Source organism: Molothrus aeneus (assembly GCF_037042795.1).
Source record: "Molothrus aeneus isolate 106 chromosome Z unlocalized genomic scaffold, BPBGC_Maene_1.0 scaffold_55, whole genome shotgun sequence".
NCBI classification, from domain to species: domain Eukaryota; kingdom Metazoa; phylum Chordata; class Aves; order Passeriformes; family Icteridae; genus Molothrus; species Molothrus aeneus.
The window spans coordinates 208241-230431 of NW_027098762.1; the positions used below are offsets into that span (position 1 = coordinate 208241).

The 22191-nt window shown below is 45.4% G+C and overlaps 1 protein-coding gene across 2 annotated transcripts in view; it reads right to left on the reverse strand.

Annotated features, from left to right (window-relative positions):
- ZNF532 (zinc finger protein 532) overlaps positions 1 to 13909 on the reverse strand; it is a 31214-nt gene extending 17305 nt beyond the window's left edge. The window contains exons 1-4 of one of the 2 annotated variants that reach the window (XM_066569908.1): positions 13876 to 13909; positions 12966 to 13075; positions 4922 to 7281; positions 194 to 375 (exon numbers count right to left, since the gene is read on the reverse strand). In XM_066569908.1, coding sequence (XP_066426005.1) covers positions 194 to 375; positions 4922 to 7261 — 2522 coding nt within the window. In that variant the 5' untranslated portion in view covers positions 7262 to 7281; positions 12966 to 13075; positions 13876 to 13909. Of the gene's footprint in view, positions 1 to 193; positions 376 to 4921; positions 7282 to 12965; positions 13076 to 13513; positions 13669 to 13875 lie in introns of those variants that run through there. The other variant, XM_066569907.1, reaches the window with a different exon arrangement.
- Between the last annotated feature and the right edge of the window lie 8282 nt (positions 13910 to 22191).

The following is a 22191-nucleotide window of genomic DNA, read 5'->3' on the forward strand; positions in this document are numbered from 1 at the left end:
AAAGTGGATGCCCAAACCAAAGCAGAATCCTAATGCATTTATTCCAAAATTTCAGTACTAATAGTACTGTTGCCATGACAATCTTAAACCCATGAAGCTAGTATTGTCCAAACAGTGCTTATGAAAATGGAAAACCACTTTAAAAACCATAAATTATACATCAATTGACAGCAAAAGGAATCATTATACTGACCGAAACCCAACTCTTCGGGTATAATGCAGGCAGTTCTTAGTGACATGGGTCTGGAAGTGGACAGATCTGCAGATTGCTCCACATTCAGGACACGTGTATGGAGATTTATGCTGATGAATTCTCTGGTGTGATGCAAAACTGCACTGGTTAGGAAGCAGCATCTGGCAGATATTGCATGTCTTCTAAATGATAAACCAGAATAGATGAGACAAAAGGTTTGGTTCAGCTCTACATAACGTCTTGTGTCAAACACTGCAATACAGCAAATAAAGGTTAAATGTCATAACTGGGATGGGACCCAGTGCAGTAGCAAGTACAAACACAAGCCCTGCTCCCAGAGCTGGTAGGTGCTGTCTGGCATCCTGGGCTACAAAGCTCCTTCCTACACCACTGACCACGGAAGATACACGTGCTTTACAGAAATATTACTGGGGTGCCTTCCCAGATTACCTTAATAGTGCAAGGGGCCTACAAACAACTCCAGAATCAAATTACTGCTATTGTCTCTTATGGCCTGGGACTTGTGAACTTCACCAGTGACTTGCAAAGATTTAAAATCAAACCCAAGACTCCTTCATGACATCAGTATGTTTTTGAACATGTATTTGCATGTTTTTAGGAATGTTCTAAGAATGTTCTGGCATATGTAGTGATGTGTACACTCTGCAAGAATATTGACCAAAAAAAGATCTCCAGATCTGCATTATAAATTATTTACTAACATATACATGAAGAAATCCTGAAGTAAATGCTCTGGGAGCACTGTGGCCTGGTGTGTTTGAACACAGTCTCTGTACAAACTGAGTTCTCCCATGGCCTGATGCAGCAAGATGGCAAAATGCAAACCATTAAATACACAGCATGTTAAGCAAAGAAAACAGGCCATCACTGCAATGCAGGTTCCACTGGCACTCCTGCCAGCCCACTACAGTAGTGTTCAGCATGGGTACATGCACTGCTCTCCTGCAAGGCTCTGCCTGAGTTCAGCTATCTACAGGGATTTCAAACTGGCACCTTCTTACAGCCTTTGGGACACAGCAAGGCTATACTGAGACACAAATACTCACTTTGAAATGCCAAATACTTGGCTTAATTGACCAAAGAGTGCCCAAAAGTGGGGGACTCACAGCCTCAGGCTGACTATAGAGTTGTTTTGGGGTGTTAACTTTGTCTTAAGTTCAGATAAAGGCAAAACCCTCAGACCAGCAATAAGCGCCACATTTACTGGGCTCAGTACCATTCCCCAAATCTCTCTTTGGCTATTCCTGTATTAACAAGCTGTAATACAATACTGGAGAATCTGCAGCATAATTTGATTACGTAAGAAAACAGCAGACCAGAACTTGTTACTCCAGTAATAGAAACATTTGGAGGTTTCACAGTCCTTCCAAAGCCTTTGGCTTGCAGGACTTCTGAAGGAAACCGGAATGTGATGCCACAGAAGAGCCACACAACATTCCAGCCCCAGCTCAGTGATCTTCCTGATTTTGCAGCAATCTGCCAGACTCATTTGCTGACCCAACATGCCAGTAATGCTCTTAGTTAAGGCCCCTGCTCTGCTATTTCAATGAGTACAGAAAATGTTTAATTGTAACTGATTACAGTAGAACAAGAAGCATCTACTGTGAAATTCTGACATTCAGCACGTTTGCTTACCATTTTATTTTGGGCTTAAGGTGGCATTAACTTCCAGTTCTCTCATTCCAACCCACACCAAAATAAAACACAGTTTGTGAAAATCATCACCTGCCTGCATTTAAAGTCAAAGTTTCAGAAAAAAAAAAGGGTTAGAAGGAAAAATGGTGGAGGTGGAAAATAAAGATACACACATACGCTGAGTATGAAGGGAAATGAGCTATGCAGTTTCCATGGGAGCAATATACTCCTATCTATAACTAAGAGAAATACTAACATTCATTAGCCCAGATTTGCTACCTTTTCCCCCCAGCAAGTACATGAGGGTTTTATTCAGCCAGAAAACCTATCAGTGAGTCAGGGTTAATACTCCTTTAGCAGGAATATGCCTTTAGATTAATATTCCTTTAACAGGAATATTAATGGCAATAAAACATTACAGAAAGGTAACAACTTCATAGTGAATGTATTTTCATTGATAAGATTGTTCTACCATTGCTTATTTTAAACAAAACATTCTACCTTCGTAACAGGAGTATAAGAGCAGCTACTTACTCACTGGAAACACAAAACTATACATTTTCCATTTCAGGAGCAATTAGATGGGACCCTAGAAAGAACAGTAAGCTGCAAATAACCTTTTTTCCTATTACTTGTTTGCAAAATCTGTGTTCATTTTTATTCTTTCTTCCTTCCAAAGAAAAAATACCAATCTCATCTAACTTCCTTGTCTTCTTCCCTCCACAATAATGGCAGTTTTACAGCAAAAAGACAGTGCCAAGCACTAAGAAGGAAAACAAGTCAGGGTATTTCTCATTCAAGCTTCTCAAGAGGTAACATCTAATGAAAAAGTAGCAACAAACATAGTAATAAATGCCTATACAGAGCCTTTCTCCAGGAAACACTACCCCTACAGGATGCAACCAAACTCAACATAAAAAACAGCGTCTGCTTGACACATGAAAAGGACTACAAAAATCTGTAATTAGGATGTAAAAGGATACTTCAACAAAGAACACTTAAAACTACATTTATTAAGTGTTCTTTTCCAACGGAAGAACATGAAAATAGCTTATTTCCCTCCAGTGCTTTGCACCGGTTTTTTTAAACCTGCAGCTCAGCAGAGCAGGTTTCTATGAGGAGACACAAACACCCAGACAGGCAGCAGGCAATGCCAGCTGCTCCTGCAGCTCCAGGGGCTTCCCTCCTTGAACAGCAGTACCTGGGAACCCGTACTTCTCCCTCCACCTCCCTGCAGCTGCATTTTCACATGCTGTGAACATCACAATTGCTTTCCTTTAGTAAATTAACAGCATAAATAGTATCTAAAGGACATGTAGGGAGAGCAACTCAGCAGCAACAGGGCAAAAGCACCAGACAGAGGGAGAAAGGGAAGGGCAAAAGGTTTCGTTTACTTGGCCATAAAGACCCTAAAAATCCTCACACCCTGAAAGTGAGAACATCACTTTATCTTTGTTCTCTTTCAATTTCTATTTTAGCCTCATCCTCCCAACCAATTCTCTGTCCCTCATTCAACTGCTTTGTTTTGTCACCTTCTTTCCTGCTTGCTTTTCCAGTACCAAAACCACCAGGTTTTTGCAAGGTCTACTGGACCTTAGATGGAATGTTACCTAATGGGCTTATTATGGGGGGAAAAAAAATCTATCTACAACCAATAAGCATCAGCAAATCAGGTAGCTAAACAGCCTAAGTATTAAGTAGCCCGAGCTGGTGCAGAATGTACTCTTAATGGTCAACCATTAGATCCTGTTCAGAACTGCAGCAACATCTATGGATGGACATGTTCTGCTGAAGGAAACTCCCTGAGGTATGCACACTTGTAGTATCTTACAAACAGAAATTCACTTGCATGGCATTCCACCTGGAATCCAGGTAATTTCAGTCTAATTCTGCCAGCCAATGAAAGGGAGGAGCTAAGGCAGAGCCACATAATCAAGGCTATTTCCACGTGCAAATCTCTTTACATTACTCCTGTAGTGGTAGGTGCAGCGGAGCTGCTTCATGGTACAGAATAGGTCCTACATGCAGTGAATAGATCCTGACAGGAACCTGCCTGTGCTCCTAGGACTAGTGCATTTAGTCTAGTCTTTAGCCTGTCCACTTTGTGTGATTCCCAGAAAGACTCCTGGGGCATTCCTGTCTTGAGCATGCTTGCAGGTTTTCAGCTTCCCCCGCAGCAAGAAGCTGGAGCACCAAGCTCAGCTGAATGCTTTGAAACACACCAGAATCCCTTTTAATTGGCACACCCCAACAGAGATCCAACCATATCATTTAATTGACCACCTTCACTCTGCCAGGATTATAAAATACATCGCACACTGATTAATATTACGTTTTATTGAATGACGTATTTCTTTCAGGTCAGGCCACATACATTAGTAAATAATTTTCAAATGGTTTTTATGTTAAACTCATTAGCATTTGTAAGAGGAAAAGAAACGGAACCAACTAAACCAATGGTCACACAGAAAGGAAGATGTGCAAGTGAGAACAGCACTTTGCACTTTCTGAGGAAGAGCTGAGGCAAACGGCAGCATTCCTGTCAGTAGTCAGTGTGCCATTTGTCACTGCCTGAGTCCCTCCCTGCACGTGAGGGGAAGGCCTCTCTCACTTAGGGCACTTGGTGAAAACTCTAAAACCTGAAGACCAATCTAGAATGAATCACTTAAGGCTTTCATTCAAGTTGAATAGATGGGCTGTTAATGAGGGTGCCAATTAAGTGGATTCCACTGGCTAGTCAAATTCCAAAGCACAGAAAGAAGCATTAACATATGATTAGTAATACCCACGATTATTTTCTGCATTATCATGTTCAGCTGTAAGAAAACTAATGCTAAATTTTAGCAAAAATATAAGTGTCAATTTCAGACTTCAGGGCCTGTAGAGATTCTAAGTCTTATTTAAAAAGTGTTGACATTCACTATGTAAGTGCTTGCAAGACTTTCTATGGTTTTCATTTATCAGTTTAATCACAGAGGTTCAGATAATAACAGCTAAATGAAAATAAAAACATATCCAAAGTCTCCTAGGCTTATAGATGAAACATTGGAATGTAAACATAGGATACTCTACTTGTCCACTTGTGTCTGCGGCCTGCTGGAAATGAGTTGCAAGAGATGTCTCATCTTGGAAAACTTCATTGCACTCCAAACACTTTAGACTATGTCTACAGAGTTTTGATGGATCTTCGTCTAGGGGCATAGCTGGAATGACAGGAGAGCTCGCAGGGGCCGAGATCACTGTCCCAGTTAAGCCAGTCTGGATCTTTGTTAGGGAGTGTGTGCCAGCTCCCCCTGCGCTCTGGAGCACGGCTGCAGCAGTATTGCTGGAAGGAGATGCTATCATTTGATCTGCTGGGACTGGTTTTAGGATCAGGTGGGAACACTGCATCACGACGCCTTTCTCCTTGTGCCCACGAGCATGGGACAGGAGACTACATTTATTGTAGAAAACTAAATTCTTTGTACAATGGTTACAAGTCACTTCAATTCGCACGCTTCTCCTGTCGTAATGCTGGGTCAGGCTCTTCTCGAGAGCAAACGAGTCGCCACACTCCAAGCACTTGTACCCTCGTGTCGGTAGCGTGATTCCGGCATTGGCGGGGGGGCTGAGGTTTGGGACGTAAACTGGTACGGGATTGACACTGCTCAGCACCTTATTGAATGCTTCCACTACAGAGCTCTGCAGAGATGACACCACCTGCACTCGAGACACTTTTTTCGAAGGCTGGGAGGCAGCTGCAGAAATTATTGCCTGCTTGATTTGCTGCTGGGGTTTTGTTAGCACTTGGCGCAGTTCAGAGGTGGTTTGAGCACCCTGAGGCAAAAGGTTAAGGTTGGCAAGATGGACTGTCTTTGGCACGAGTTTGGCACTGGCAAGGCTCGATGCTGGCACCACGACCGTCTGCTGCTGGATGGCGTTGGCAGCTTTGATAATGGCGCTGCTGGCGCTCTGCACAGATGCAGCAGAGATGACGGTGGCTTTCACTGTGGTGTTGTTAGCCAGCTTCAGATTGATCACTTGGGAACCTGCAGTTTTCACTGCTGAAACAGGCAGGAAGGCAGTAGCCACGGGTTTGATAGTGACCTGCTTGGGGGCAAGTTCTGCAGATCCAACTGCATTGGTGACAACTGAGGACTGCAGAGGAGCTCTGGGAGGAGAGGAGAGAACAGCAGCGGAAGTTGGTGAGGACAGGAGAGATGTCATGGAGGTTACCATGGAAGCGCTCTGCTCTGGCTTTTTACCAGAGTCCAAATCAACTTCTGGCAACACTCTAGTAACAGTTCTCTTGATCTCCCCGGAAGAAGTCTTGATGGTTTTTATGCGAACCTTAGGAATTGCTGGTGTTGACCCTGCGGGAGAAGATGGAGACCCTCTGCTGCTGTTCTCACTGGAGACGCTTCTGGGACTATCGGGCGGTTTGACAAAAGGCTTCTTAGCACCATCAATGAGACTCTGAGACTCAGGAGATTTTTCAATAGCCCGGGGACTTTCACTCATGTCTTTTGGTAATGGAGAAGACTCTCCTGAATTAGACTGTAAATCTTTACTGCTATCTGTAGCTGCCTTTTTAGCACTCAGTGCTGCGATTGCAGCAATGCAGGATGAAAGCTTTGCTGATGACTTTGCTTTGGACTGGGAAATGCTGGCAAGATTTGTGTCACATTTTTCAGTACTCAGTTTTCCATCAAGTACCCTGTTTTCAAGAAGCTTCTCAGAACTGTCTTTTATTAACTTGTCCTCTGTTTTTCGAGTTTTAAAAGGCTCATAGACACCTAAATTCATGGAGCTTGTCTCTGTCTCTCGTTTACCAGTTTTATTTTTATCTATACTACTTGAAACAGTGATTCCAGATTTAATTAAGTTCTCCCCTCCAAGTGCCTTTAGTTTGTCATATTCCTGCTGCGATAGAGATCCTGCCAAGACATTTGCTCTGAAATTTGCACGTATCTCCTCTTTATCTGGGGGGTCATCCACCTCAATTCTCTCATCATCATCAAATTCTTCCGCACTTGATATTGGGCTGAACTGGTTGAAAGCTGAATCCTTCAGTGTAGTCTCAGAAGCTGACCCATCATCTTTAAGTGATTTCCCTTCATCTTTACTGTAACTCTCAAGAGCTGCTGATGTTAGAAAGCCATTGTGCAAGCTATTGCCTGTGGAATGGTGGCCATCCTTATCCAGACCTTCGGAAGAATCAATAGTACGCACGTTTTTCACGATGACGCTCACCCCAACATCAGATGATGATGGGACATGGGAGTCTTCATCTGTGTGAGCATTCTGTTTTATGTGGCTTTCGTGGTCATCATGTCCAGATTCAATAGCTGCTTTGGGATCTACCATGTCTGGTATGTCAAAGGCTGCAAGAAGGTCATCAAAATCTGGGGTCTTCATATCCCCCATGGCCATGTATTTGATTGTAAGCAAATCTGTAAAATAAGCAGAAAGTCATCACTTTAAGCTCTAGTAGCCCAGTCTTACATAAAACAAGTTCTTGTTCACATCTGCCATGCAAAGAAGTGCTATTTCACTTCTGAAATAATGTTTTCAGAGATTATACATTACAGAACAGTGACCAAGTGTACAGTTGAATTATTACACCAAGAACTATAGTAATTTATAAACTCCACAGATAGTAACCTGGCAGTTTTATTCTGGGCCCAAATTGCAGTGACTTGCTTCCTGTTCCCTCTCCTACACTCACTCCTGTCCTCACCCACCCAGACCGCAAAATACCTAGACATGCATAAAAATAACATGAGACATTTGTAATTCCTCTCTTTAACAGCTGCACTATTAATCTGAGGAGTCTTCCTGAAAATAATGAAGTATAAAGTAATAAACATCTGTAAGACTTAGGTATTCATCAACACTGGCTACCTGGAAGTCCTTGTGGACTATGAGAAGGCAATTGAGGAAAATTTTTAAAGGATACTGGAATAGACACAGACATTTCATGAAACAGTTTCAAAAAAATATAGAAGAGTTGGGAAATTTGTTTACACAGTTCACTTAATGGTTTTGGGCGCTTTGTCTAACCTATGAAGTTCTTAATAAAAAAATAGATGCATGCATAGAATCAAAATCACAAAACAAGTTTCTCTGAGGATTAAATGGAAAAGACTGCAGATACCAAAGCATATCAAATCCATGTAAACTGACAGAAATCTTTGACACAGTTTCTCACAATCTGGGATACTTATTAGTTGCATTCTGGTTATACATCTGTCCATAGGTGTCTTTTTACAGTTGTTGCATACACTCAAAAAGAGCTAGATAGTCTCCCTAGTCTGAAACTTCTTCCAATTATATATCCTGGAGTTTAATTAACATTTACCCATAACAATGAATGAAGACCTGCTTAGACACTTAATTCCTCTTCCTCCAAGAATGTTTAAGATCACAACTGCCCAGCAGAGGAGACAGAGCTGTACTTTACTGAGAACTACTGCTGCCCTTATCAAAAACTTTTCAAGCAATCAAAGTTAAACAAAAAGGGAGACAAACATGGTCAGTCGTGATACACAAAGAAGAGAAGGTCTAACCTGGCCATTTTGTTAATCTCCTTCTCACTATTCTAGGGCACCCATTTAAGATTCAGTATATAAACTATGTTTCCACTACAACTGCCAGGACTCTGTAGCCATATTCCCCCCCCCTCCCCCTTTTTTTTTTACCTCCACAAACCTTTTAGTAACTCTTTCCTTAAGGATAAAACTCCGCTTTTTATCCAAGATCAAAATCAAGCGACACCTTTGCTGCCAGACGAGCTGTGAGTCTATTCCTTCTCTGGCCTAACATGATGCCTGTAAATACTTCTTACATTCTCAATTTTTGCTCTTTTATTTAATCCTTAACCTTTGAAGAACCAACCAACTCTTCCTCCTTGACACTCACCTTTCTATTCATCCAGATCTTCCAAACAGCTAAACCACAAGTCTAACAACTTTATACAATTGCTTTAACTGGACCAGACCATCTTTTCTGCCTTACTGAATTCCTACCCTTTGCCTTCATATCCCATCTAAATATCTAATTCCTTGCTTTTGTTCAGACAATTACTCAACTTCAGTTCCCTCAGCAGCAAATCCACTTGTTATCAAAGGAAAACCACCAAATTTAATCTTCCTCTACCTACGCCACTCACATTCTTGGGACTACATTCCTTTACCTGCCCTAAACTCTTGTTTTTACTGCTCTTTGTACTACATACATTTGAGAACTGTGCACACTGTAGGATGGAGACGTTTTCTTTTGCATGTTCTTCCAAAACCACCAGCATTCTTTCCAGTTTTGTGAAATGAGAACACTGAGAAACTTCTTTTCAGGGTCTGCCACATGCCAGCGTCTTGGTTCTGTTATAGCCACATACAGGAATTAGTCTGTTACTTCTACTGATTCCCAGGCAGACACACTATTCCAGAGCAAAATTCCAGTAATCTGGAATAATTACTCCACCTCCAAACAAGAGTAACGATGCCTAAGTAACATCAAGCTCATTCTGGAAGAAAATGCCTACACAGGGAGCAATACCAGCCTAACCAGCATAAAACCATACGTTTTGGGGTTTTGGTTTCTGTATTGTTGTGACAAGAAATTTCATCAGGTAGAGAAAACATAAGGGATTCAATCAGAATTACAGTAACATGTATCCTAACATTAGACAAATTTCATCTTAATACACAGATGATGAGCGGTTCATTGGTTATTAGTAATTATGACTGACACTTCCAGTCATTTGCTCTGAAAGCCAAGCGTTGTACAGACAGACAAAGCAATATGCTAATCTAACCACAAAACCTTCTTCAGGAAATGGGAACCACATCTCCAATCACAGCCTGGCCTGCTTTGACATACTCAGCAGGCAAGTGGGATGTGCAAGAGGCCACTTCAACCACAGTCAGGAATGGCTCTCATGCCTATATGGATAATGAACGGGTTCCTTTTCACTATCAAAGGCCCATGACCTGCTACTGGTGCAAAACCCAGACAAATACCCAGTTCCACAAATCACAGAAATTCCTTTTGTCATATGCAAAGTAATTCTTACCCTAGGAATTTTCAATTTCTTAGGATAACAGTCTTATTTAGCATCTATTTAGCATCGACAGCATCAGTAAGGTCATGCCAGTCCTAATGTAAACATCTTTGTGAAGTATCGGGTGTTTTACAGTTAAAATTTATCCCAAGAACCTACTTTTTCTATATTATACACCATATCCACCTGCCTTCAAAAAAGGGGAAAATCCAATTTGCTTCCATGCTCAAGACTCAATGAGTAAAAGATTTGATCCACCATTCTAACAGCCAAAATAGTGTTACTTGTAGTTTATGACTCCTTAGGAGCCTGATCCTGTAGTCCAACACATCAATTTTTGAACTGGGTATTTCAGGTTCTCTTTGGGTATGAGAAAACAAGATGGGAAAGAGGAGGGGAATCTTCTGGAATCTGAACCACTGCTAGCATAATTTGAAGAGAACCACACACAGCTGGTTCAAAGTTCAGGACAATCAGCCTTTGGCTGGCAAAAAGAACAGGGATGTTTCAACACATGAGCAAGGAATCTCCTTATACACAACATGGGGCTGAACAGGCCATCCCCAGCTACAGCTGATCACATGAAAACCACGTGTATTTATCAAGAGATTCAGGCCAGGGTTTGGGTCTACCTACTTCCCAAATCCCTCCTAAAACACGGATGAATTCCTGAAAAGCAGGGAAATCTACATACCACTCTTTTTCTAGTCTACTTAGAAATTAATTAAAATCATGGCTTAATTTTGTACTTCTATATGAAAAATAGGCTGGATCAGTACCACGTGAATAATTCAGATGCACAACAACAATGAAGAGAATGTTGAGATTCTCAAACGAATGCAGACTGGAATTACATTCTAAATGGCACAAGCTTCCCACCTCTTTCCTTAAAGGTACTTTTTCTGAAGTGGATGACAATTGTGGCCAAAGCACAGCATGAGCAGTTGTAGCCTCTCAGGGAGCTCTCCCAGACAGGCAGGGCCCAGCAGAGCAACAAGCAGACCCGAGAACATTAGGGTCAACTTTGGGTTTTTCTGAACATATATTCCTGGTACTCTGCTGCATATTTGTATTTTAACACATAGGCATATGGCTAGAGAAACAACAGTTAGTCAATTCATTCCAAAGGGACTTGGAATGTGATAAATTCTTACCCTCATTCTGAAGATCAAATAATTGAGACCAATGCAAAATGAGATGCTGGGTGCTGATACAGAAGAGCAGCCCTCCAGCATTAGCATTTGCTGCTGGAAAGCTGGCCTGTGTGCACAATCCAAATCTCCTGATGAAGAGCCTTTACAGATATTACTAGACTGAAAAAAGATAACTCACCAAGAATACTGCAGACTCCATCTATTCAGTTTTCTCATCTTACAGCCACCAAAAATCCCTGCAAATTCAAAATCTCCTTTGCTAAAAACAAAAATTCATAATATAGATAGCATTCAAATACCCAAACAAAACAGATTCAAGGAATTCTGTCACAATCCAAGAACTTAAAATTTTAAAGCTGCCTACTATTCTGGCAGAAGGAAAAAAAAATCATAAAAGACGCTCTAGTGAAATATATGAATTTTAGCTGACACTTGGAAAAGAACATGCATCCTCATCAGGAAGAAATCCTATTCCTAGCATGCAACAAGAACTCCTGTTTGCAGCATCATTCTGCCACAGACGTCTCGAGTCAAATATAGACCCTCTGCATCCTATGCTGAAGAACAGGAGCAGAAATCAGCACAGTGATCTGTCAGGCACTTTGCTCTGCCACGAGCTATTCACTGCTCTATCAAACCTGAAAAACAGCTTATCACAGCTGCAGTAAAGCTCACAAACCCAGAATTTCAGGCCAGATGGTAGTATGCTATTTTCACTTTTCCACGATTAATAGCTCAGTGCCTTACGTAATCTACTGCAGTCAGAAACAAAAAGGTTCCCTTGTATTGTCACCCTGCCTCAGCAGCCAGCACACAACTTACCCAGTATCCACAACCTCTCAAGGCCTTTAGGGCTGTCTGTTCTGCTGAGCACAGAGGAAAGGACCCTCATTTCACACCACAACAGAGTATTTCCAATGTTCTGCTTCTATATTATCTTGATTGTAGGTTACCAAACCAGCTAACACAGCCAGGACTGGGAAGATTTTAAAAAAATCACACTGGTTAGGATTCTAGAGTTGCTGATTTCCTGTTATAGGAAGTAACAGTTCCAGCAAAAGAATCCTCCAGGCAAAATGTTTAGTGATCCACTGTGCAAGCTCTAACAGCCTTTGTTCTTCCCTTTGCTAGATTCATTACTGCTTCCTTCTCTCTGCCCCTCTCCCTCTCTCTGACTCCTTCAGATTTCACTGTAAGATAAAAACGTCAGCTCAAATCTAAGTACACATGTTGTATTTTCTAGTTCAGAAAGAAAAACTAAAAATTCTATCCATTATCCATTGCTTTAAGTTGAAAGCAGTCACCCCTCTGCAGTTGCTGCACTGCCCATCCAATTTCCTATGCACAATATTATAATTCACACCACTGGAGCTCCATCCAGCCCCCAAAATACATCTTTCCACTTGGCTGCTGCAAAATCCTCCCCAGGTTACAAAAGTTTAAGAAAAGCCATCCATACTATTTCTTTTGCACAGGTTTTTTCTCTGTAGGCGATATTAAGTACGTGTTTAATACTGAAGACCTTATTTAAAAACCAAGTATTGGGTCACTGAGATGTGGTCAAACAACGTGTAAATAATCAGACAGCAAATCCTGCATGTATGAGTCTCTTAATACAGCACAGAACAGCTCCCTGCCACAACTGCTCAGCAATTCATGATTGTCATTCAGAGGCCTATTCGTATCACTACACTGTGAAAAAAAAAGTTTATCTGGATATATTTCAATGAAAATACTGTATTTAACCAAGATATCAGTAAGTCTTTACAAAAAATAGCTTTAATCCTTTTAAAACTGGAGAACCTTAATAGCATTTCTTCATTAACACTTAAACAATTGTTTCCTTCCTAATGTGCCAAGTGTGCAATCAGGATGTAACTCCAATCTATTGTTCTATTCAGCCCAAAACACCACGTCTCACCTTGTGAACCTTGACCTTTGAGGGATTTTTTTAGCCAGTGCTCAGTTACTGCCACAGCCGCATTACCTCTGCAAACACCAAAGGGTTAAAGGCAGCCCCAATCAATAGGCCTACAAGAAAAAAAAAAAAAAGGAAAATGAGTATGCCTTACAGCATCTTTTCAATGCTTTTATGCACAATTCTACAACAATATTGTTTCCTTCTGGCCTTAGAGAAAGGCACAGAACCCCCCCCCCCCATTAATGTTTCCTAAGGAAGCAAACCACAAGACAGCACCCTGTAAATAAAACAGCATGCAAAGCATCCTCAGTCACAAGCATATCTACAATTACAAATAATTCAATCCATTTTATTTAGTTTAGTTTTAAAATAGACTGTATAACCAGTGTCCCACCCTTGCAAAGCAAAAATATTTTAGTAAGGGTCATAAATCTCAGCTCTTGCCCATTCCTTAAGCATAAAAAGGCACAAAAAGCCAAAGTAATCTCAGTTACTGCAAATATGTACATTTACATACAGAACCCTTTATGACTACGTTAGCCACATACCAGTGCTGTGTGTCTAAAGTGTGCATTCACATACTGTTTTGGGATGGTATCTTTCTGCAAGCTCCTCTGCTTTTGGCTGCCATGAAGGGAGGAAGCTATCCCAGTGTAGTAGCTCAGTGACTGCATTGTGTTCAGGAGCTGATCTGCCTCAAACCAGTTCCAGCCGGTTCTGGTCACCCTACATAAAAAGCTATGGCAACCCTCGCTGAGTTGCCAACAAGACCCTGAAAATCGCAGGGGCTGGTTTTTGTGTGGCGTGGGGCCGGCACAGCCCTGTGCCCCGGCTCCCCTCCTGCCCGGCCCACGCGGCCCCTGCTCCCCAGAGCCCCCCACACGCTCCCTTGCTCGCCTCCCCCACTTACCTCCCACAACCTGGCTGAGAGCTGTGTGTGCGTGCCTGGCTGTAGCTAACAAAGAGACCGCAATAAAAATCCTCACAGGATCTCTCTTGCAGCACCAGGCAGGCTCGGCCACAGCCCTGGGAGACAGGCTGCTAACCCGGGCTGCTGCCCCTCTGCTCCCCCAGATGAGGGGTGGCTGCTCGCACGCGTCACATCTGCCCCCTCATGCCCACGGCCATGGGGTGCCCCATCAAGGGCTTCTCCCATCTGCCCTCCCCACTCCTCGTTCCATCTGGGGCCGCCCAAGTGGCATTTTCTGTGCTCTGAGCAGCATTACTATAGAGTACCCACAAATGCGCCTCCCTCCCCTCAAGAAAGCCATTTCCGCAGTAGCAAGATGCCTACAAAATAGTTCCTTTGCCCCCTCCTCGCAGCACCGACTTGGCTGCTACACTGATTTTTTTTTTTTTTCTTTCTTTTGCTATTCGACTAGGCTGGAGGCCTTGAGAAACGGCGAGCTGCAGCCCCACGGCTGGGTAGCCCCCCCGGCTTGCACCCGCCGGCTGGGGAGGCCCGGTCAGGCTCTGCGCAGCTCCCACCCCGCAGAGACCGTGCGGACCGACCGCCTGCCCGGCCCTGCGCTTCGCAGGCGATGCCTGCCCAGGGTCTCAGCCCCTTGCGGTGCCCACGCCGCTCCGGGGGTCCGCACCCACCTGTGCCCGTGGCCGCTCTGCTCCTGCCCGCTCCCCTTCACCTCGGCCACGCAAGGGCCTTCCTCCTGCATGGCTGACAGGCACCCAGACCGAGACAGCAGCCACCCCGCTCCTCTTGGCTACTCACCCTTGCTCTGGGAACACCAGTAACCACCTCCGCCTACGCGCTGAAACCCCCTCCTCTCGGAGGCTGCGGGAGATGCTGCTGTGCAGGGCTCCCTCCGGCTGGGTGGGCGACCCCGACAAAGCCCCTCTGCCCCTGGCTGCACCTGCAATTGAACAGAGGTCTCGGGCACAACCCTGCACCCCTCCCTGCGGAGACACCTTCTTCGCATCCCTCATCCCCACCCCGTTCTGGGGAGAACCACCATGTTCTTCCGCTGCCTCGGCCCGTCTTCCCTGCACAGGCTGCTGCGGCCGCAACCGCGGCCGGCCCTCCCTCGGCCCCTCGGTCCGGGGGGCCGCTCCCTCCTCCGGGCTGCCGCGGCCCCGGGCACCTCCCCGCGGGTCTGCGCGCTCCCGGCCCGAATTGGCCCTGTCCGAGCGGGCCTTGCGAACCCTGGGGACGGCCGGGGAGGAGAGGCCGTGGCCCCTTCGGCGGCGGGGAGAACGATCCGCCCCCGCCCGGCCGGCCCGGAGCCGCCGATCCGGGCAGTCCCTGCACGGGTGCCCGCGGGCCTCCGGCCGCCGCCGGACCGGGAGGAAGCGACCCCATAGCATGCAACCTCCGGTCCCCATGCGACACACCTGCTGCGGCCGGAGCCGGCGGGCTCGGGCAGGGCTACGGCCCGCGGTGCGGCCCGGCCCCGCGTCGGAGGAACATAATGGCAGGAGGCTGCGGGGCTGGGCGGTGGGGGTGGGGGTGCTCGGCGGCACAGATGGGGAGACGCTCCCGTGTGATTCCGTGTGGAACGGCTCCCTGGAGAGTGCCGGGGGCGGGGAGGCTGCGGGGCCGCCGAGCGCCGCGGGGCCGGGGCCGGGGCCGGGTCGCGGCCTCCCGCAGCCCGCACAGCTCGGGGGGGTTTCCGAGCGCTGCCGGCGGGCAGAGCCGCGCCGGCCGCCGGGGCCGACCTCCTCCGCGCCGCGGCCGGCGCCGCCCGGGTGCCGTGGGAGACGCTCCCCGGGGCCCGCCGGGCTCTCCCCGTGCCCGAGCGCCTCAGGCCTCGAAGGGCAGCCGGGGGAAGAGCCCGCGGCCGCCGCTCCGGTTGCAGGCCAACAAAGGACGGGAGGAGCCACACGCTGCCAGCTCTGGCGGTTCAGCCCCTCCGCCGGCGCTGCGGCCGCTGTGCCCGGGCCCGGCCGAGGTCACCCCCCCAGGTCCCGGGGCGCGGCCGGGAACCGTGTCCCGGAGCGATGCTGCCTTTCCTTCCACACCCCCTACCCGGGCACTCTGGGGCCCGCCTGCGCAGCGCCTGCGGCCCGTGCGCTGCCTCTGACCGGCCGCCTTTGTTGGCTGCGCAGCGTCCCGGCGGCATCGCCATTGCTAGGAACGGCAGGACGAGATCCCGCCCTCTCCGGTACCACCGTGCAGCACCATTTTCAGAATGTAAAGTTTTGCACGCGAATCGCTTTATCGAAGCATACTAATGGCTTTAAATACATAACACCCGTCTCAAGTTTACGCTATGGGCATACAGTACACGAAATATTCTAGATAAAATAATGTGTAATAGTGCATTAACGTCTGGTGCCTTAGCGTCTCTTACGAGCCTGTTAGGAAGGCAGCAGAGTCCCATAGGCGTTCTGCACAAGCACAGCTCCTTCTGGGAAGCTGCCCCAGTAGCTGTGCCCGCAAGTATCGGTAGGGCAGGAAATTACCCATCGTGCCATACCCTGGCTGCTCCAATCCTGCCTCCACATAAAAATTCTAACTTACTCCAATTAACCAAAACAGCAGCAGAACACAGGTTCTACTGATTTGAATTTTAATATAATAAATCGATTTTAGGATTATATGAAAGTGGATTTGTGCACCAATTTTAATGTTCAAGAAGGGTCATACAATTCAGCTTGCACAAGCCTTTGGCTCATCCTCCAAGTGACTTGTAGAATTAGGCCATGATAATTACAACACCCTATTTCTTCCCAATTCACCAGTAAACTGATTTGATTAAAGAAGTGAAAACTACACTCTCTTTACTTCCAGTGAATTTCTGTGGTCGGCTTGCATAATAGCATAAAAGAAGATGGCAGCTGCTACTACTACTCTGGTATTAATATCTGAAATGTTAATCAATTTCACAGTTCATACATGGCACAAAGGTCCTTGCGTGTGCTGCCTTTCACACTTATTTTCCTTCCAGCCAGGAAGGAAATCTACTTGTTTTCCTTCCAGCCAGGTATCCTTGATAACTCCATAGGAGAAAAAGTCTGTCACCCTAAGTATTTGACTTAAAACACCTAAAATGAAGAGAATTTAAAGTATATCTTACAAGTCAGGCTGAAAACGCTTGTCCAGTGGTTTTTTAATTCAAGCGCACAAAAAAAGAGGTTCAGCACCATGAGTGTCCCTGCAGTCACTTCTGCATTGGGAGTTTTTGGCATGTTGATCTTATGTCTTGGCTCTGAAGTCTTAGATCAGAGGTCCTGTTCACTCTCCTGTAGACACTCTGCTACATAATCCTTAGAAACCGTGGTGGAGGAAATTCTCCTTGTTTAAGTTATCCTGTGTTATCCCTTGGCTTTGCAGCAGCCAGGTTCAAAGTGCCCAGCCCTGCTGTCCTGGCACGGATAATGTCCATCCCAACCAATGAAACCATCACCACTGGATCCTTGCAGCTGGACTCCAGCTCTGAGGTGGGATCTCCCAGAGTCCCATAACTTGTACTTCTTTCTCTGGGAACCGTGAGCCCCTCCTTTTCTTTTCCTGGAGAAACGCCTCCAGTGTGGCCTGCTGCTCCTTCTGAGCAGTCAGCAAGGAGTGCTGCCAACCCACAACACTCATCCTACAGTGAATGCTGAACTTGAGTGCAATAATAACTTCTTAATTATTTAACTTATAAGGATTTTAAGGCTCTTGAAATTCAGAACTCTGAACAGTGGTGTATTCATTTCGTGCCTTCTGTACAGGGATCAATTTTAACTGCATCAAACACAGCTTCTGCACTTTAACGGTGTGCTGGGACCAGAGAGGATTTTGCAGGTGGATTGACACAATAAAAACTGAAGTTAATTTACATTTGATTTTTTTATGTCAGAATAAATACTGCCTGTTTTGTCCTTCCTACTTTTGGGGAACAATAAGAGAACATTTCCTTTCTAGCTAGCAAAACATGCTTAACTTTAAGCAAGGAGGGTAAAATACAGATTCCATATTTCCAATCCTAAATTTGTTTTCAGAGTAATAGCTTTACAACTTCTGGCAAATGCTTAATAGCGTTTGTTAATTCCATTGCTTTTTTCACCATAAAATTTCTTGTAACTTGTGATCAACAAGAGCAGAGCAGAAGTTTATATTTCTTGTTTTAGAATACTTTTATTTTTCTTTTTATCATTGTTTAGAATGCAGTGGTACTTTCCTTTAACCACATATATTTAAACATTCAATATTTAAAGACCAGCTTACAATTAAATTTCCCCTTTTCAAATGTTCCTATCACTAATCTCTAGGTATTTTCTTGGGGGAAAAAAATCATTTTCCTTTCCTGGTCATTAAAATATATCTTCTATTACATTTTGGACTAAAACCCCCAGGATTGCTTTTTAAAATTACAAGTTTTTTTTTTTTTAAAAGCCATCTCATAGGAGATAAGGACTTTGGTAGGGAGAAATGTACAAACACTGTCCAGAACTGAGAAACATCTCTGCAACAGGCAGTTTCCCCCAGATCTAAAGAATATGTTCATGGAAGATGGCAACTCATGCTATCCATCTGTAAGGAGAGAATCTTTCACTACAGCGTGAACACTTGCAATGCCCAAGGAGCATGAAGAGTGAGAAACCCTAATGACTCTCAAGATGTTAAATACTGTAAAGGCCCAAATACTGCAATGTCTTGAACAACAACAGACTCCCATTTTTAATCATCTGTAAAAGAGATGCTGATATTTAGATATAATACAAAGCCAAGAGGATTTGTCAGGGCCTAATTCTACCTTTTTTTCTGGCTGTTAACCAGAGCAAACGAAACATTATCCAAAGAAATCAGAGTTGGTTAGTGAGGATCACGGATCATTAAAACAGTTCTGTTTGTGAGGAGTTGCAGTCAATAGCTCAGTTTTTCCATGTGTATGAGGTATGACGTATGAGGTGACACTGTGCTGTGAGCTCCCAGCTCCTCTGAACAGGCAAGAGCAGAACAACACTCCTCAGACACTCACCTACATATGAACTATAGTATGAAGTGTATTCCCAGTGGGAAATAAAGGGCTTTGCTCCAAATCTGCACATAGATGAGCCTCAGTGTTGCACATGAGCAGGCCTGGTACACAGGCCATATGCCCACAGCACTTGCTGCCTCATCCCCAAGCTGCCAAGTGGTGACACTGGTGTTCAAGGCAGACAGCTGAAGGCACTGTCACAGGGTTACATCTGTTGGCAAAAGCATGCCTTCAGCCCAAGCATTTCTAGATATGAAAAATGAAATAGAAAAGCCTGTATAACTTGATGATTGTCAAAAGCTGGGAAGGCATTTCTTCTGCACAGGACTACCGTTTTTGGAGAAATTGACTACTCCCAGAGTAGCAGCAGCAGAAAATTGACTGCTCCCCAGAGGCAGGGCAGCCACAGCTCCACTGGGCAATCTGCCAGCGTCTCACTCCCCTGACAGGGAAGAATTTCTTCCTTATTTCCAATCTAGTCCTGCCCTCTGTCAATTTAAAACTTAAAAAATTTAAATCCCTTGCCCTGTCACTACAGGCTCTGGTGAAAAACTATGTACCCTAATACTTTATGTCCGTATACTCCATGTATACAGCACGTAGCACCCTGAGGCTCCCTGAGCACTCAGTGCTGAGTGCATCACACCAGCACTTCGGCCAGAGCAGCAGCTCAGGATGTGCAGGCAGGAGCTGCTGAGGGACAGCACACACCTGATCACAGCCATCTTTCCAGCAGCACAAAGAGCACAGCCTCAGGCCAGACCTCCCAAACTCAGTCCCCAACCTGCTTACACAACACAACACAACCACAGGCATATTGCAGAATGCAAGGCTGATGGATTTTTGGATTTTCCATGACACTGTTCTCTTTTCCACTTACGAACATGTTCCGAGTGCTGGGCCAGAACCCCTCAGTCAGTTCCTCATCAGGAATTAGCCACCTGCGTGATTAACATCAGTACCACAGAGCTCAGCAGCCTGGCACATTGAAGAATGCCTGTTTTGTTCCCATATGTGCCATATGTACAGGGCTTTTTCCTTCTTCCTTCTTATATTTATTCAAGTATACGAGGATTATTCCTGAATTATTCATCATACAATATCTGATTAGACTGTGGCGGTGCCAGTTCCCACTGCTTAATGAATGAGCCATTAGGCTTTTGCAGATGGTGCCATCAACAGCTCCTGTGCTGTGTGTTCCGTGCATTTACCCAGCAAACGGAGAGCGCTGAACCTGAGCACGGTGTGGGAGATGAGTAATGCCCATGCAGTGATCCCACAAACCACACCAAGAGAGCAAGTGTTGCTGTAAAACTTACATTTGGTCCTAGACGTTATCTAATACAATTTTCTCAGAAAATCTTAGAATAGCTGAGTATATATCCCACCAAACTACCCAATACATCGCTTCAAGCAGGGAAGCAGAGGACAGAAACTGCCAGCAGTTTACCTATGTTGTCCTGCAAGGTGTGACAACTGCTGCCATGACTTATGGGCATGAGCAGGGCCAGACATCATCTGTGTGCTCCACGTACTTCTTTCTTGGAAGAGGAGACCGAGAAGTGAGAGAAGACACTGTATTCCAGAACCCAAGTGGGTTCTGTGTCTGGGAGAACAGACACAACAGGCACAGCTGCACCCTTGCTTTGAGGGGGCCTTAGGAAGTGGGAGACAGTGCATAGCTGCTTGAGAAATCCATCCCAAATCACACAGCTTGGCAGCCTTCCTGCTGGTTCCTCGGGGCTGCCACCTGCACAGCTGGGGAGAGGCGCTGGGATGGTGCTGTGTGACACAAGAGGTGCTGCCCCTCTGCAGGACGGGCACACAGCTGCTTGGGACCAGCAGCAGCTGTGCTTGCAATTCTGCCTTTCCAGAGCCTTTTCTGGAAGCACATAATAAAAGAAGGAGGAACCCAAGAGTGATTTTTCTGCCACTTTTCCTCTGTTTACTTCAGGAAATGCTGTCCTCACAGATGAGGGTGGCAGCAGCAGCTCAGCCTGGCTGTGGTTCCTGATTCCAAGCTGCCTGTGATGATCTTCCTACAATGAAAGCAAAGTTAAAATCAAGGCGCCTTGCTGGTTTGTGGCCAGCACGGCCAGGGAGTCTTTCAAGCACTCATATTTTCCATGCTGGTCCTTGGCATCTCCTGCTGGAAAAAGGACATCTGATTCATCCCCACCTACCGAAGATGAGTCAGGATTATACAAATTCTATTTCGTTTGTGTAACAACACTACTTCCCATGTTGCAAGCTTTCCTGTCTGCTGCCATAAAAGTCTTGGGTACAGAGGAGGGGAGAGCCACCAGAGCAGCATCCAGCCCCAAGGGTTTCACTGCTCAGCAGCAGCCCCTGCTTAGTTCCATCAGCCAGATTAGCCATTAGGCCCTGATGGCTTTCCCCTCTGCAGTACAGGTGGGCAGGCTCTTGACTTGTTTCATGTGAACAAACAGCTGCAGCAGCTACAGCTCCAGCCTGCAGCCCCTGCCTGGAAGGGTCCCCCAGTGACAGAGCACGGCTCCCTGTGGGACACGAGCTGTGGGGGCACACAGGGGTTCCCCCAGCTGCTGTGCTTGAGCCTGGGCTTCCCACACAGTGCAGGGGCCACCAGCAGCCAACAGCAAGGCACCTGCTGCTGTCCCTAGTGACACTGCTGGGCCTGCCTGCACGTGCCTGGCCAAATTACAGGCTCACGTTGTCTGGGAGGGGTCATCCTCCCTTCCAGCCCCAGGGATCTTTTCTCCTTGTCCTTTCACCTCTGAAACCTCTGCTTCAGAAGTTAGGCTCCCACACAGCCACCATGCGAGAACTGGCTTGGCTTCAGATCAGTCAAAAATCTCCATCTTGCACTGCATGGGTGCAAATAATAATGCAGGCTGAAAAAGTAACTGCTGAGCATCATCTCTTTACTAATGAGATTTTTTTTTTTTTTATTACTTCTTAGAGCTGTCCAAAAATGTCCATCTTACATAACTAAACCCACTCTAGTTTGTGATACATCAGAATTCTAATAATACCTTTTGTACCTTATATTTACACCACAGTTTGAACATCCTAGAGCTGGCAGGCAGATGGAGTTTAACAGGAACTATTCCATCAACAGATGCTACTACCACTGAGTTCTCTTTGCTCAGTCTGGGAATGAACTGATGGGCAAGGCAAGAAAACATGTTTTCTTACAGAGACACCATCTGCCAGCTTGAGAAGCTGCTGTCACCAGTGACTCAGGATAACTCATATAAGGAAAAACATTATTAATACCATTCTCAAGACAGCCCTGTTATTAACTACATGTTGACTGTATTGTA